The sequence below is a fragment of the Hippocampus comes genome, unplaced genomic scaffold (genome assembly GCF_001891065.2).
Source record: "Hippocampus comes isolate QL1 unplaced genomic scaffold, H_comes_QL1_v1.1 scaffold174, whole genome shotgun sequence".
In the NCBI taxonomy this organism is placed as follows: domain Eukaryota; kingdom Metazoa; phylum Chordata; class Actinopteri; order Syngnathiformes; family Syngnathidae; genus Hippocampus; species Hippocampus comes.
Genome location: NW_017805983.1, coordinates 9039162 through 9054099, shown reverse-complemented (window position 1 = coordinate 9054099; position 14938 = coordinate 9039162). Strand labels below are relative to the sequence as shown.

Below are 14938 nucleotides of genomic sequence, written 5' to 3'. Positions count from 1 at the left end.
GGAAGGAAGGAAGGAAGGAAGGAAGGAAGGAAGGAAGGAAGGAAGGAAGGAAGGAAGTGTAACTGTCGTGATTTTAAGTTCATGATGTTCATGTATCGTTCCACATAGTGGTACAATGGCAATGTGTGCTGTGTACTGGGGACTCCACATTTGTTTGGGTTGTTGTGCCTCCTGTTGTTGTATTTAGGGATTGCATTGGGTGGCGGTTGCTTTCGATTGGGAGTGGCATCAGATAGTTTCAGGAAGGAGACACAAGCGTGAGGAGTATGCGTCGGGATCTTCGATTTGCTTTAGTTGCTCCTAAATTCCAGTTTGGAGGGCGAAACGGCGTGTGGCCATTCTTGATGTGTGTTTTGTGATTTTGGAATGCATGTGGGTGTGTTGTACGTTTTGTAATTGGACATTTTTGTCACAGTTTTCACTAAAAATGGTGTGGATCAGCGATGACGTCTGAAAAAAATAAAGGCTGTTGAACATTGGTCGACTCATCAAGTCTTCTCGACTAGAAGAATACCTTTAGGAGCAGTTAATGAAGGAAGGAAGGAAGGAAGGAAGGAAGATCAAGCTCTCGGCTATCAAATGACAGTACAGGTGTGTGTGTGTGTGCGTGTGTGTTTAGGTGTGTGTTTAGGTGTGTTTGCTCTCTTCTCATCTGTTGTGTTTCACGCATGCAGGCATGCTCCAACAGGTGTGTATCTAACATCGCAGTGAAAAGCCAAAAGGATTAGGGGATTACTTGCAATATAACCTAAGACACACACACTCAAACTCTCTCTCTTTCTCGCTCGCGCACACACACGCTCTCACTCACACACACACACACACACGCACACGCACACACACACACCCACACACACACACACACACACACACACACACTGTAAATGTACATATGAACATTGCACTTGAAACACAACACTATATCACTATATCAAATATAAATCATTTTACTCTAAAAAAAACTGCATCATTCGGTCGGCCACTGAAACAACCCATCCACTATGACTGTGAAATTGTAATTAGGTTTTTGGCCATTAAACCAAAGTTCTCAAAATGAAATAAGTACAACCCAACACATTTGGTAGAACCCCTTGAATCTGATGTCATACTATATTATCAAATATTGTCAACAATGTGGGCTTTTGATTGCAAATTAGATTTGTCAATGTGCATCACACGCCAACACAAAAAAATCGTTTGCAATTGAATTTAGTGTTGCAAAAATAAGTAGGTGCTAATCATGCCAGTGAATGTATAGCAAACAGGTTGAGCCCGGCCAATTGGCCCCGCCCCTGCACGTCACATGTAATACACTACCTTACTTTAAATTTATATTTCAAAGATTTATGCACACATATTTTTGACGGGATAAATGTAACTAAACCATCCCTGCACTTAAATCCCGCTGTAATCTGCCATCATTATGCCGTTGGCGTCTCTGCATTCAGAGTTGGCGAAGTTCCCGTGACTCGGCTGGATATCCGGATTTATTTTTTTTGTTTTGCTTGTTTATAAACAATAACCACAGGTAAGCGATCTGCGTTTGAGCATTACGCGCACTCTTAAGAACTAGCGTGACAACTCGCTGCTCGACGCGTTATTTACCGCTAATCTGACGTGCTTCCGCTTGAGCTCGACTTTACGCTAGAATCAAACACAAAACGTGCATTTGAGAACCGAATCTTTACCTGCTGCCGAGATCGCAGGAGTAGGGGTGGAGTGGAGCTCAGCAGCAGGGGGATCCAGCCTTCTCTCTGCGGCTCCGTACTCGTCGAGGCTGTCACATGATGACGCAAAACAAGCAGAAGCTGAAGACGTCCCTGTGTCATGAGGATCGGAACAAGGCGATTCGAAGCAGAAATGGACAGAGGAAAACAAGTAAAAGGAAGCACGTCATGGCTTTTTTTCTGGCAGATGTGTGAAGTACAGAATCGAAGAATTGTATTTCACTCTTCTTAACAGCATATACGCAGCAATCCATGGGCGCAGATGCCACTTCTTTTACGATTAGGACACTGCATTGTATCTCAAATGAGATATGCAGCTATAGACTTGTGCCACTTGCACGATCGCGACAGTAAACATTAAGCTCGTTTGCAGTTCTGGCGAGTTAGAGCTTTACTTCAAGGAGACGAGCTGATCTGATAGTTTACTCACTTCAAACACAATATTTAATCGTGGTGCTGAGTTAAACACTTCCAAGAGTCAACAATATTTCGATGAACGGGGCGGATGAATACAAGTCTGCAACTACTGACAGGGAATAATTAACATCTAACATTAATAATGGCAGCCGTTTTTCTCAAATTGGGAGGGCCGGTGCCAGCCATTTTTGACTATTTGACAAATTTTGGAAGGCCTACAGAAAATTTAGTTCTGTAGCGAATTAAGCATGGAGCTTTAACCTTCTTTAATCAGGAAAAGAAAGTACTTTCTACCTTTTACCATTCGTTAGTAAACAGCAGTGGTTGGTAAGTTTCTTGAAGATACTCGTTTGCAAGAAAAAATCTGAGAAAAACCTTTTGGTGAAAGGATCCATTTCAAGCTGAACTTTCACTTTGATGCTATTTATTTGTGGTACCTCAAATGTCTAAACAAAGCTTTCCTACTAAATAACATAACACAAAAATCGCACTTTGATTGCAAAATAACAGTTTATTGCAAAAAACAAACAAAAAAAACGCACAGATGCTGAATTATGCATGTTGAATTTTATCCATGTTCTCATTCGAACGGCACCTCGCCACAGGGGATCTTGTACTGTACAACACACACAGCACGCACGCACACGCACGCACGCACGCACGCACGCACGCACACACACACACACACACACACAAGTGTGGCCCAAGGTCTGATCAAAGCCACTCCTGCCATCTAGTGGTGATTTATCATACTGAAATCATCTGAGGAGCTGCGTGAAGCCTTTAATCAATATTAAAAAAAACACACACACCAAAAACGCATCTTTTAGCTGTAGTTCCTCAGGTACACAAGTCGGTGAGGTTGGAACTTCTCACGGCACAGGGGGCACTCGGCCTGAATGAAGTCATGCAAACCCAGACATACACAAGGGAATAATTACAACAGTACACACACTGAAGCATCAATTCTGAGTAGTTTTTGGTATCAGACTCACAGCAGTGACTAATGACAGTATGAAGAACGAACATGCTTACATTGATTTCAGTCCGCAGGGAGAAGCATTTATTCATGCAAACTGCATAAATGTATCTTATCAATGTTGAATTAAATAAAACATGTTTTACTGTCAGCTAGTTTGACCTGATCAGTTAACAATATGGTATTGTGAAAACCTTAAAATGGCAGACATGAGGTGTATTTTTGCAGGGTATAAAATAACTGGTATTTGTATTGGGAGATAAATTTTTGTCCAGATCGCACGCCTCTTAATTGATTTCTATCTGTCTCTATTGAACGTTTAAACGGTGACATTACCACAAATTATGATCCCATTGCACCAGTATGATTTCAAACTCATCGTAAAACATTTATTTCCCTTAAAATAAATGTGTTACAACAATGTGACTTTGACAAAATGAATGTACATCTAATGTCCATTAAAAATTTCGGCTAAATGTAACTACCTCCGAAGCAGTTAATTATTCAGTGTATAGTTAGCTACATTTGTCAATGAAAAGCTGAGGATAGGTTACAGAGAAACACCCCTGAATAGGCAACGTAACATCGGATGTAATTTGACCCCTAAATGTGTGGGCAGGTACTCCACAGACTCAGTTATTTACAAAATCCAACATGTAAGTGATTGTCATGATGGCTCTGACATGGGCCCTACCTTGGTGTTGCACCACTCTGTGATACACTCCCAGCAGAAAAGGTGTCCGCAGGGGGTAGAAGTTGAATGTCTGCGCTCCTCCAAGCAGAGGATGCAGCGGGTGGGCGAGGACCTTGACTTCTGCGTTTCCTGTGGACTGAAAAAGTATAACAGCTTGCTGGATCAAGGTGCCAAACAGAGTGATCATTTGCCATCTTAACAATGGACAGTCAGAGGAACACACCACGCCCCATCCATTGCCTTTGGATTATTACACACTTCTGTGGTTCTTAAATAAAATTGTATTACAGGTATTTACATTTTTTATGTTGTAGCGTGTCACACAGTGAAACATTGCTGTACTGACCATATCTGGACCTTTCTGCAGATCCTCACCAAAATGTAATGTGTACTCGTTGGCTCAAGCAGCTCCCCTCAGCAAAGTTTTGGGGGAGTGAATTTTGAATCTTATTTTCACGCTAAACAAACTGCATTGTGAGAAGCAAAGCCATCTTCTCACCACATGCGTATTAGTTTACCCGTCGGTGAGGTTCCTGAAATGTTTCCACTCCTGCCTGGCTCGCTGTCTTTGTCTAAAGTTGTTGAGCTGCAGACACACTGTGATGAGCAGCTGGATGAGGGAGACGGCTCCCAGCAGCCTGTAGCTGTTCCTGATGGTCCCATCATCATCATCCTGAGGCCCTGAAACACGCAGCTGCGCACGCACACGCGCGCGCACACACACCATCAGTCCATCATGTCCTTTTAACTGCATTTCTGTCATTGCATCCGTCACCAAATTTCACTGGTCCACCAGTCCGTCAGTGTCTCCCCCCTGTCCCCAAACACACACACAGACACGCACACAGACACCCACACACAATTATTGATAAATGATTCTAAGTAAGCAGTCAATGTACTTTTTATAACTATAAAGGAAAAACAGTCCCTTCCTGTTGCCATGGGTGTCATTTCTTCATTACAGGGTTAATGGAAAGTGTTTTCCTGCCTATTTCTGAAAATGTCTGTGAGGGAGATGTGCACTTTGGAATATTATGAATATAAATCACTTACATAGCGGATTGCAGAAGTCCTCTTGGACAGTTGATAGAAAATACCACTGACATAAAAAAGAGCCACGTGAACTCTGTGCAGGAGGGTGAGTGTCTGCTGGAGGACAAATACAGCAGGCAAACACTTTTTCCTTTGGGGCTCTGACAGCAGTCCCACTGCATTTCGTATGCACCTCCTCAGCCACAATTCCAGGCTCCACGGCCCAGACGCAGCCTGCCGACGTCTGACAGCGCAGCTGGGCTCCTGTGTGCCTTCGAGCTCGTTCTCCAAACAGATCAAGATCTTGTCCAAGAAGTAGGGCAGGAATGTATGACAGAAAATAAAGAGGCCTCGTCTGGCTAGGGAAGGGATGCGTCTTTTACTTGGGTCAACTTGGATGATATTGACATACTCCTCACCCAGGGTCTGGTTACCTGACAAGGATGGTAATCGATGAATTAGGGGTGGGTGATTGTGAGCATAAAATAAAACCTCCAATTGTTTTCGCACAAAAAAGAAATGTTGATTTGAACTGACCACTGTACATGCATCACACAAAGTTGGACTTTTGCAATTATCTCAGCACACTTAACAAAGCAGACATATAGCAGTGGTGACAGACATTTCGCACCAGTTTGGTCAGCCCACCTATGAGTGTTGTTAAACCAAAATATGAGATGTCTGAAAGAAGCTCAACTTCTTTCCTCCAGTCCAGCCACCTTTTCGATCCTACAGAAAAGGGAAAATGTTTAACAAACTTATGACTGCTGAAACCGTTTCCAGTGTTGATACAGTTGATATCCCTGTGCCAAAGCATTATGTTGCATTGACCACGTTTCACTGTATAGTGTTCTTTTAATGACTAGCAGTGCTGTGCTTCTACTGTAGTTCGTTCGCCACGAAGGAGAGGCAAAATTGAATACAAGATTGCTTATAAAAGTTGGCATCCTCCTGAACTGTTTGGTCTTTGATGGCATACACCTCTTTCCTGAAACGTTTTAATCAAGCCAATAGACATGTAATGTAACCATGTAAAGAACCCTAGTTTCCAAAAGATATCTTAACACAAACGACCCGAGTCTTGTGTTACCATTCGGAATGAACTCACCGGCAAGTGTTTGAAAAGTTTCATTAGCGTTGTTCCTAAGGAAGGTCTGGTAGTATTCGTCCTTCTGACCAGCTCGAATTAGCTGCCACTGGTTGGCAGGAGGGAGAGGCATCGTGACTTACAATGCCAGTGCACAAGTGTGTGCCGGAATCTTTCATGTAACAAATATACATTTACACGATAACTTTTCTGAACAGTCGTTAATGCCAGTGTGCCACTCCGACATCGGGGACAGGAAACTCGCCGGAAGTGGGAGATATGAAAACAAATAGGAGCCCAGACAATAAAAATCATGGTTCTACTTTTCACAGCGCCGTTCAGTGGTTATTCTAGGTATTGCAACACCGCATGCCATTCTTCAGGTAAGGTGCACTTAATATAAATACTGTGTACTGTAGTATAAAACATAGAGAATGTGCACTTTACTTTAGTAAGCTGTTTCTGTATCCATACTATGGCCTTTCATGCCATCTGTAGGACATTTTATTATGACGGCTCTTCCTGGTGACAAACAAAAGTCGACGCTTCTGCGATGGCGCTGGTAGCAAACAAACACTTTTATCATTTGACGAAGGCAGAGTTATTGAGAAAACAGTCATGTAGTGAATGAATGACTATTGTATTGTAGGGGAGTGGTCTATGAGAAGTCTGCTTTTGGTCGTTTGAAAGCGTGAAATTGTCACCTAAACAGAAAATGCCATCCTGCAAATTTCCTCATTGTGGAACTAAAAAAGGACTTATCTCGAGCAAAAACGATTATTACTAACAGTTATTAGGAGCACAATTTAGCCACCAACATTTAAAAAAATAACTAGACCCGGAGACCTGAAAAACAAACAAACAAAACATAAATAAACACAGTCAAATAGAACTTGAATACAAATTTTTTTGTATTTCTTGCTGTTATTGCAATTACAGGGTTGGGGATCATCAGCTTAATAGTACAAGTTACAACTGGTCAAAGACAAACGTTTATAAAGTAATAAAAAGAAAAAAGGAACACTTTGAGATAGTATGTCTGTTTTTGATGACATGAGTAACTCAGCATTGCCTTGAGTGACATATTTATTCCCTTTTGCCTGAAAACATTTTAAAAAAGTACTTGATGTCACCTCTGTGAGTTTATTGCTCCTCTTTTTTCCTCTTTTTCAATGTGTCTAAAGACTTTCACATAATTCAATTTTAATTAATTAAACTTGCTAAACCAATCAAAAAAATGTGTTGCTTTTATACAGTGCTATATTTTTTCGGTATAGTTCTTTTGATAAAATGTTACATCATACCTTTCTTTTGATGGTAATGAGGAAAATCGTTTATTTGTATTTTGAAACGTAAATTTCTTTAGATTAGACACAGCTGGACTACACCCGATGCACTCAATCATTTGAGGCTCTGGCAAGAGCATTCACACTGGCTATAATTTATCACTGATCAATTTGCCAGTGCAGCTCAGCATGGCTAAAATATTTTCATCTCTGCAGGTGAACTTACTTTTACTCAAGCACTTTATGTTTCGTCTACTAATAAAGAAGAGTTTTAGGTGGAAATAGAGTATGGTTCTTTCTACTTGAATACTGTCTGATATAAGATCTGAGTATCTTGTGTCTCTTTACAATGTGCCACAAGAAGCTCTCCCACCAGTGAAAGTAGGTTAAGAACATCCATTCATTCATTCATGAAAGCTCTTCAATGATCACCCTGAAAAGTGGCTAAACCAGTTCCTTTCTCTCCTCTAGAGCCAGCAAGGTGTACTGTAGCTGCCTCATAATACATCCCATTATAAGTCCACTCGTGCACCTTAGCTGTATCTGTCTACGTCTACAGTACTCGTAATAACCCTTGGACAGTCTGTTCGCCATCCTGCTTACCAGGAAGTTGAACTTTGCTTTCATGTGAGAAAGGAGGAGCTGGAGTGTGTATTTCCCACTTACCCTTAAGTGCGAGCAACTCAGTTAGTTGCAAGGTGGTTGGTGTGGGTGAGAAATGTGCTGCTTGGAACTAAACCGCAAGGTAAGATTCAAATGGATGCACAGTGTGTTATACACCACTGCAATTTTGTGTTTATTGAACTACAAAACCTCCACTTAAGAAGGCTTGGAGCACTGTATCTTTTGTCGTCAACTGATGTGTTTTTTTGCTGTTTATATTGGTACTGTCAAAAAACAACATTCGCAAAATCATCACTGCCTGCCATGGAGCAGATCTGATAACAATTGCAGATAAAAAGCTCATGCAACGACCATCATGGCTCACCTGTTTTCTGGGTTTAGACATGTGAGGTACACATTCTCATTTGCAGTGCTGACCTGGCAGCAGACAGCAGAGGCAAAGAAAGCAAACTAAAAGCAAATGCAAATACAGAGACAATTGACTGTATAGATTGCATAGAGCACAGGTGTCAAAGTCAAGGCCCGGGGGCCAGGTCTGGCCTGCCACATCATTTTATTGGCCCACGAAAGGAAATCAAGCATGTCAAGTTCCATGATGCTCGCTAAAGTCTGAACCAAAATTTCAAATTGTCATATGTAATCCACAATAGCAGTCATTATTCTTGACTTCTGATTTTAAACCCAGTTATTCATTAATGTTTTGTGCGCTGTGTATGTAATATGTGGAGGTGATAAACCTTTATATGGTTTCCCAAAATTCATAACGGCCCTCCAAGACAAACCGTAGCTACAATGTAGCCCGTGACAAAAATGAGTTTGACACCCATGGCATAGAATATACTTACAGAGTTACATAATACATTACATTAAATGACCGCAGTTGGTGAATAAAAGGTTCCAAACAGGTTAAAAACAAGTGCACACATTGTGTCCCTACGACTATTCGGTCCAATCCTTTTCTACTGTAGCAATAATGCACAGGAACATTTCAAATTAAAACGTGCAATGGTCAGTATGTGATGACATGATGCAGCTATTACATTGCTTGTAGGTGTGTGTGTTCTCATTTATAACCCCACTTGAAACAGTCTAAATGACTGCATTATTTAAGATAAAGAATAATAGTGGTTGTGCATGCTTAAGTATTGAGTTGAGTTGAGTAGTTCTCCTGTGAGGCTACACTTTAGCCCCTGTCAAGTCTTCAGGCGTCACAGTGTCTACATTATTGTGTTTCGCATGACACAATGTGAAACCTTAGTCATGGCTGAAATTGTGCAAGGGAGGTGAAGTGACCGTGCTTGGGCTTGTCTCTCATTTACTGTTTGACACACAGGACAGGAGCTCTTGGTTTTACAGTGAATACTCATTTAAGTAGCCATGCTTAACATGCTGCACCGATGCAAATTGATATAACCAGTGCAATATGATTTAGTAGAGTTGCAACAAATTCTTTCCTCGGAGGATCATTGTGTTACGCGTTTACTGGATTTGGATTGTGTTATTCAGTCATTTTGAAGGGTGAACAACCGCCGAGACAATGTGATGCCGCTGATGCTATTCTCTGAAATGTGTACTTTTTCCAGGAACAACTAATGAAATGCATTTTTTCAATCAACTAATCAGACAATCGTTATTTGTCAAATATCACAAGCGGTTGCTCTGTAGAATATATTTGCTTTAGTTAATGAATAATAAAATACAGGAGGATGCCATAGTACTCCGTAAAGGCACTAATCAAATAAGCGTACATTATGGAGCATGTCAGAAAGGGAAACACTGGTATTTACAGGACTTAATTTCTTATTCCCATCTGAGGGCATGACATATTGTATCGTGTCTTGTTTTCAACACATTGACGACTCATCACATGTCCATCCGACGTAAACAGAGAGATTCACGTTTTCAAGCTGGAAATACAGTCACTATTTTGAGTTTGTGTCAGCTAAAAATAAACTATAAAGGTTTGCTACACACTCTGTGTTGTTGACAGTTTTTTTTTTTTTTTTTAACTTCAGAAACACTATGTCAAAAAATAGATCGATTGCAGCACACTATGCATTCAAGCTTATGCGGCACACTCTGTGTTGTTGACAGTTTTTTTTTTAAACTTCAGAAACACTGTCAAAAAATAGATCGATTGCAGCGCACTATGCATTCAAGCTTCATGAGAAAGTTACTAAAAGATTTTGTGACTGCAAGAGGTCCCCAAATGTAATTATTACTTTTATAAACAATGCATATTGTAAATGTTCAGTTTGCACTAATTTCACATCAACACCAGGTTTTATTATTATGTATGTATTTAGTAGTATTTATTAATCAACGGTTAGCTTCAGGAACAGGTGATTTTTTTATTTCTGAAATGTAGCATAGTAAACTCGTATGGTGTAAGATTCTATAGGTCAAACTTAACGGACAGTGCGTAGAGTTGAGTGCCATGTAGGGATGAACTAATAGAATTCAATAACCTAGACTCGAAGTGCGTGAATTTTGAAGCAGGCGCACTATGGTGCTCCAGAGAGACCATCATTCGCAAGCTGAACACCAAGATCTTCCGCAGAGGTGCACGCAAAATAACATCACAAACGACTTTGAACATTTTCTCAAGTGAAGAAGTAAGTGCGTCATACTACAGGTTGCGTAAGGACACATGCTGTAGTATGATGTTGAGGAACTAGCTTGACTAAGTTTTTCCCCTTCGGGTATCCGAAGCAGAAAGATGGCCGCAAAACATGGCAGCCTTCTGTAGGGGAGGCATGCTCTTTGTAATATAATTAGCGATTACTCAACCTAAAATTAGATTAAAAAAAAAAAAAGAAACGTTGATGTGATAGAACATGCTTTTTTTTCATATTATTGAAATTAAAAATGGGTTTTTGAAGTCACGAACATTGAAACATTAACAATTTTTTCTACACACTGTCCCTTTAAAAACAAAAACTGAAAATGTCAACCAAAAAACTGATGTGCCAAAAAAAAAGTAGACATATTCAAATTAGCGTCAAAAATATGTTTGGAGACACATAACACCATCTCTGAGTTATTTGGGGATGAATCATCTCATTAGCATTTTACCTGCTAGCTTGTCCTTGCGAATGCTATGGTTCTGGCCTTTGAACTATACTAGGTTTATAAAAATATTGTCATCACCAAATTTACATTAATGTAAGTGTGATCGAAAGATATCAACATAAAAATGATACATTTACCTCACAGTGGTCTATTTTTTTATAGTGACCACCCCAACTATAGACATCATTGGTGTCTATTTGGGCTACGTCGTGCTCGCCGGCACCACTTTGGTGACCCCTGATATGGACACGTCTCATCTCAAAAGCACACTTAATTTCATAATTAATTCACTACAAAACACGAAACATAATTTGATGTGAAATTTGTTTGAAAAATAATGAGTTTTAAAAATGTACCATGATGATGATGATGATTATTATGATTGTTATTATTATGAGTTACACGGTGTGTTGGTGGTTTTGGATTAGAATCAGGCCCTCTGGTGTTTCATTTGGATGTCCTCTCTGTTCCTGGGTGGGGAGAGCTTCGGATTCCTCCCACATTCCAAAAACATGCATGTTGGCTTCATTGACAAATTGCCTGTAGGCGTGATTGTGACTCTTATGCGTTATTTGCCTACAATTACAGTATCTGCCTTGCAACTGGCTGGTGACCAGCCCAAGGAGTACCTCATCTCTCACCGCAAATTAGGTGTGGACCCTGAAGAAGAGGCTTAAATGTGTGCAAATAATGTTTACAGAGAGCTTCAAACGAATGACTAGCATTGTATATCTTTGTCTGAAATACGAGTTTACATTTGGGATACACTGTGGAGAGTGAATATGTGCATGATGGGAACAAGGACATGCCCTGACCTGCACCTTAAACTATCTGCCGACCAACCTCTGCCAAACAGTTCTCAACATGCTCTCCAGTCTGCCCACCACACCAAGCAAACCCCACCTCCATCAGAAGCACACATTCATTGTGTGGACTTGGTGTGCATGGTGGCGGATCTCACAAAGCCCACGAAAGCTTTCCAGCAGCGTATCTGACCTTTTCATGAGAGACACAAGGTGGAGGGTAAGTGAAGGGGCGTTAAAGTGAGTAGCCATGCTCCACATGAACTTTTTGTCTAGCATCCTAATGTCTTTTCAAACTTAACTTCTTCCTCCACATTTTTTCCACACACCTTAATACTGTATATCTATTCTTTACATTCTGTTTTCAACATTGTATCATTTTATTTCATCACCCTGTAGGTTAAAAAAAAATATACACTTGTATAAATTTCACACCAAATTATGTTTGTATGTGTGTTTTGTAGTGAAATTGTTTTTTGTGCATGCAAATACTTTTGCTTTTCTACTCTCTCTTTTTCATAATTTTTGCTGCTGTAAATTGCTAATTTCTCAATTGTGAGACAAAATAAAGGTTTTTCTTCTTCTTCTTCTTCTTTAATTCAAATCAGTTCTGTCTTGGTCCATGCATCACCTCTTCACAAAAGAAATTTGGGTAAAATTGTTCTGTAGTTTTTGCATTATCCTGCCCAATAACTATGCAAAAAAATGGTGTTCAAAGCAAACACTGGAATATCAACACACAGAACATGCTAAATACACAGGAAACAGCCACAGACGGAGAACCCCATCCAAATGCAAGACAATTTTAACACATTTGAGGTAAAGGACAAGAAATGTTACTGCCATTCGCCCGACCCACACACCTACTTAGTCCGTAAACAAACACAATGCAGCTGAGTTTCTGGCTAGCAGACGTCATGACAAGCAAAATGCTTTTGACATAAAATCTAAACGTTAATCTAAAACACCAATGCATTGTGAGTAAAAAAAAACAGTATTGCACAACCTTCCATGGGCCTTTAATCTGACTCTCCCTGGCTATTCACTTGGAACATAACCAAGTGCATTATATGTGTCATTTTTGTAGATTCACACTCTTCAAGCTGTCACCATCACACTTGTCTGCTTCCCATATTTCCTCAAAAGAATACAAAGTCTTTTTGGTATCACATTCGTAAAAAGATTTTAAATCTCTTTGAATCTGTTCCAATTTAAGACCTCCTAAAATGTGTGAAATTGCCTACATTAAAATTTAAAGCTGTAAATGTACCACTAACTGCCACCCCAAAACTCAAAAATATTATTTCAACTCTTCTGACAAGTTACATTACCCTTAAATGTCATGAATGCCAAACATATGATTCAAGTGATCATTATTCTAAGATTATTCCAGTGCGGCACGGTGGTCGACTGGTTACCATGTCCGCCTCAAAGTGCAGATGTGCAGGGTTGGATTCCGGCTCCAGCATTCCTATGTGGAGCTTGCATGTTCTCCCCGTGCCTGCGTGGGTTTTCTCTGGGTACTCCGGTTTCCTCCTACATTCCAAAAACATGCATGGCAGGCTGATTGAACACTCCAAATTGTCCCTAGGTGTGAGTGTGACCACGGATGGTTGTTCGTCTATGTGTGCCCTGCGATTGGCTGGCAATCAGTTAAGGGGGTCCCCCGCCAACTGCCCGGAGACAGCTGGGATAGACACCAGCACGCCTGCGACCCTTGTGAGGATAAAGCGGATCAGAAAATGGATAGATGATTATTCAATGGATGCTATGTTTTTCCTCATTTTTTTTTCTTAACCATTTCCCATTGAACTTTGTAAACGAGTGTAACATACTGTAGCTGATAAAGACGTAGATTAAAGTATGTCATGTTATTTTCTTTATATAGCCCACTGTTGGTTTTCAATTTGCTGCTGATACAGCACATTTGGATTTTGTGTGATTATTTATCCTTTGACAAATGGCATATTTAGATTTGTTGATGTACTTGTTTTAATAATATTTTTAATGTGCTCCTTTTGTATTGTTTCACTCTGGCTGTGTTGCAGGGAACTGGAGCAGTTTGATGAAGTTGCCTTCTCTGGCTTCAGAGCAAAAAGTTTACCATGAATATCACAAATGAAAGACAAAGAACCCTCATTTTTGTTTCCTTTTTTTAAGCGTCCTTTTTGTGATTCTTAACTTCGACAAGGATTACCATTCTCACCATCAGATACTTGACAAGTATATGGGAATGCGCTTAGCAAATGTTGGCTAATACTGCAGATGAACTTCAGTTTGGAGAACAAAGCATTTTCAGGCTCAGCCTTTTTAATTTTTTTTTCTCCCAGTGAAGATAACTACCAAATAGCTCTATTCTTGTTTAACTTGCATCAACTGACTGGATTTTTTTTTTGGAAGTGAGGTCCGCTTCAAGAACACAGTGTCACCATTGTTTTGACACCAACTTTTGTCACACAACCTTAACGACCATCTATTAATGGAGCCTGAAGCAGCAGGATTTTCGACAGTGAATGAATCACCAAACCTGTCGCTAAGATCAGGGACAACCATGACCACGGATGGCGACTCCTTCCTGAGCGTGGCCACCCTACCCTGCAAGCACTTCTTGTCAGCCAATGTCATCAATGTTGGTAAGTTTTCACCTCTTTTTCTCCTTCAGCTATGAGCTGGATGCTGATTGGCTTGGTTTCGTTTATGAAGTGCGCCACTCTTCATAAGTGTTCCTGTACATCCAGTAACTATCATGTCATGTGGTGAGCTACATTCAAATAATGTCTGATGCGACAAACATAACACTGTCTTTCTGTTCTCCAGCAATTTTGAACAACTAGCTCTAGCGTTATACTCCCCATAAACTGGATTGTGATGTCAATACAAAGAAGTTGCTCGATACTAAGTTGTTTGTAGACTCTTGCATGGGCCAAGTACCCACAACCCTGCCAAGTTGAGGCTAATCCTCCCAATGTAACAACCAAGACGCATCCTGTTTCAGTTAATGCGTGTGAATGAATAAATGACTAAAACTTCCAATTTAAACTCAGCATCAGACTGCCTTTAAATGTTATAGAAAGCCATCTGCTTAGTCTCAGCATGTTTAAAGACCTGTCAGTCAAACGTTCACATCTGCCCGTTTATGTACAGAGCGGATAATGCAAACAGGAGGGTCAATTAATACCAGAGTAATATTTGTTCCAGTCACGACAGGACAAGGAAC

General features: G+C 40.3%; 3 protein-coding genes across 6 annotated transcripts in view; 1 reads left to right on the top strand and 2 right to left on the bottom strand.

Moving 5' to 3' along the window:
- renbp (renin binding protein) overlaps positions 1–1874 on the bottom strand; it is a 7783-nt gene extending 5909 nt beyond the window's left edge. The window contains exon 1 of one of the 2 annotated variants that reach the window (XM_019890784.1): positions 1689–1874. In XM_019890784.1, the coding sequence (XP_019746343.1) occupies positions 1689–1829 (141 nt within the window). In that variant the 5' untranslated portion in view covers positions 1830–1874. The remainder of the gene's footprint in view (positions 1–1688) is intronic. The other variant, XM_019890785.1, reaches the window with a different exon arrangement.
- A 996-nt stretch (positions 1875–2870) lies between these two features.
- Positions 2871–6207, bottom strand: pex10 (peroxisomal biogenesis factor 10). The gene is made up of 6 exons (XM_019890789.1): positions 5958–6207; positions 5498–5578; positions 4871–5283; positions 4336–4511; positions 3818–3953; positions 2871–3039 (listed from the first exon to the last, which is right to left on the bottom strand). The coding sequence occupies exons 1-6, from the start codon at positions 6067–6069 to the stop codon at positions 2971–2973; spliced, it is 987 nt and encodes a 328-aa protein (XP_019746348.1). The 5' UTR covers positions 6070–6207; the 3' UTR covers positions 2871–2970.
- A 1567-nt stretch (positions 6208–7774) lies between these two features.
- plch2a (phospholipase C, eta 2a) overlaps positions 7775–14938 on the top strand; it is a 127007-nt gene continuing 119843 nt past the window's right edge. The window contains exons 1-2 of one of the 3 annotated variants that reach the window (XM_019891116.1): positions 7775–7967; positions 13770–14354. In XM_019891116.1, the coding sequence (XP_019746675.1) occupies positions 14201–14354 (154 nt within the window). In that variant the 5' untranslated portion in view covers positions 7775–7967; positions 13770–14200. Of the gene's footprint in view, positions 7968–11788; positions 11962–13769; positions 14355–14938 lie in introns of those variants that run through there. The other 2 variants (XM_019891115.1, XM_019891117.1) reach the window with 2 other exon arrangements.

Coding starts and splice junctions, on each gene's coding strand:
- pex10 (XM_019890789.1), bottom strand. CDS start 6,069: ATGCCTCTCCCTCCTGCCAACCAGTGGCAGCTAATTCGAGCTGGTCAG. Junction 5,284..5,497: donor TGGTTTAACAACACTCATAG/GTGGGCTGACCA, acceptor CATCCTTGTCAG/GTAACCAGACCCTGGGTGAG. Junction 3,040..3,817: donor CAGAGTGGTGCAACACCAAG/GTAGGGCCCATG, acceptor GACTTCATTCAG/GCCGAGTGCCCCCTGTGCCG.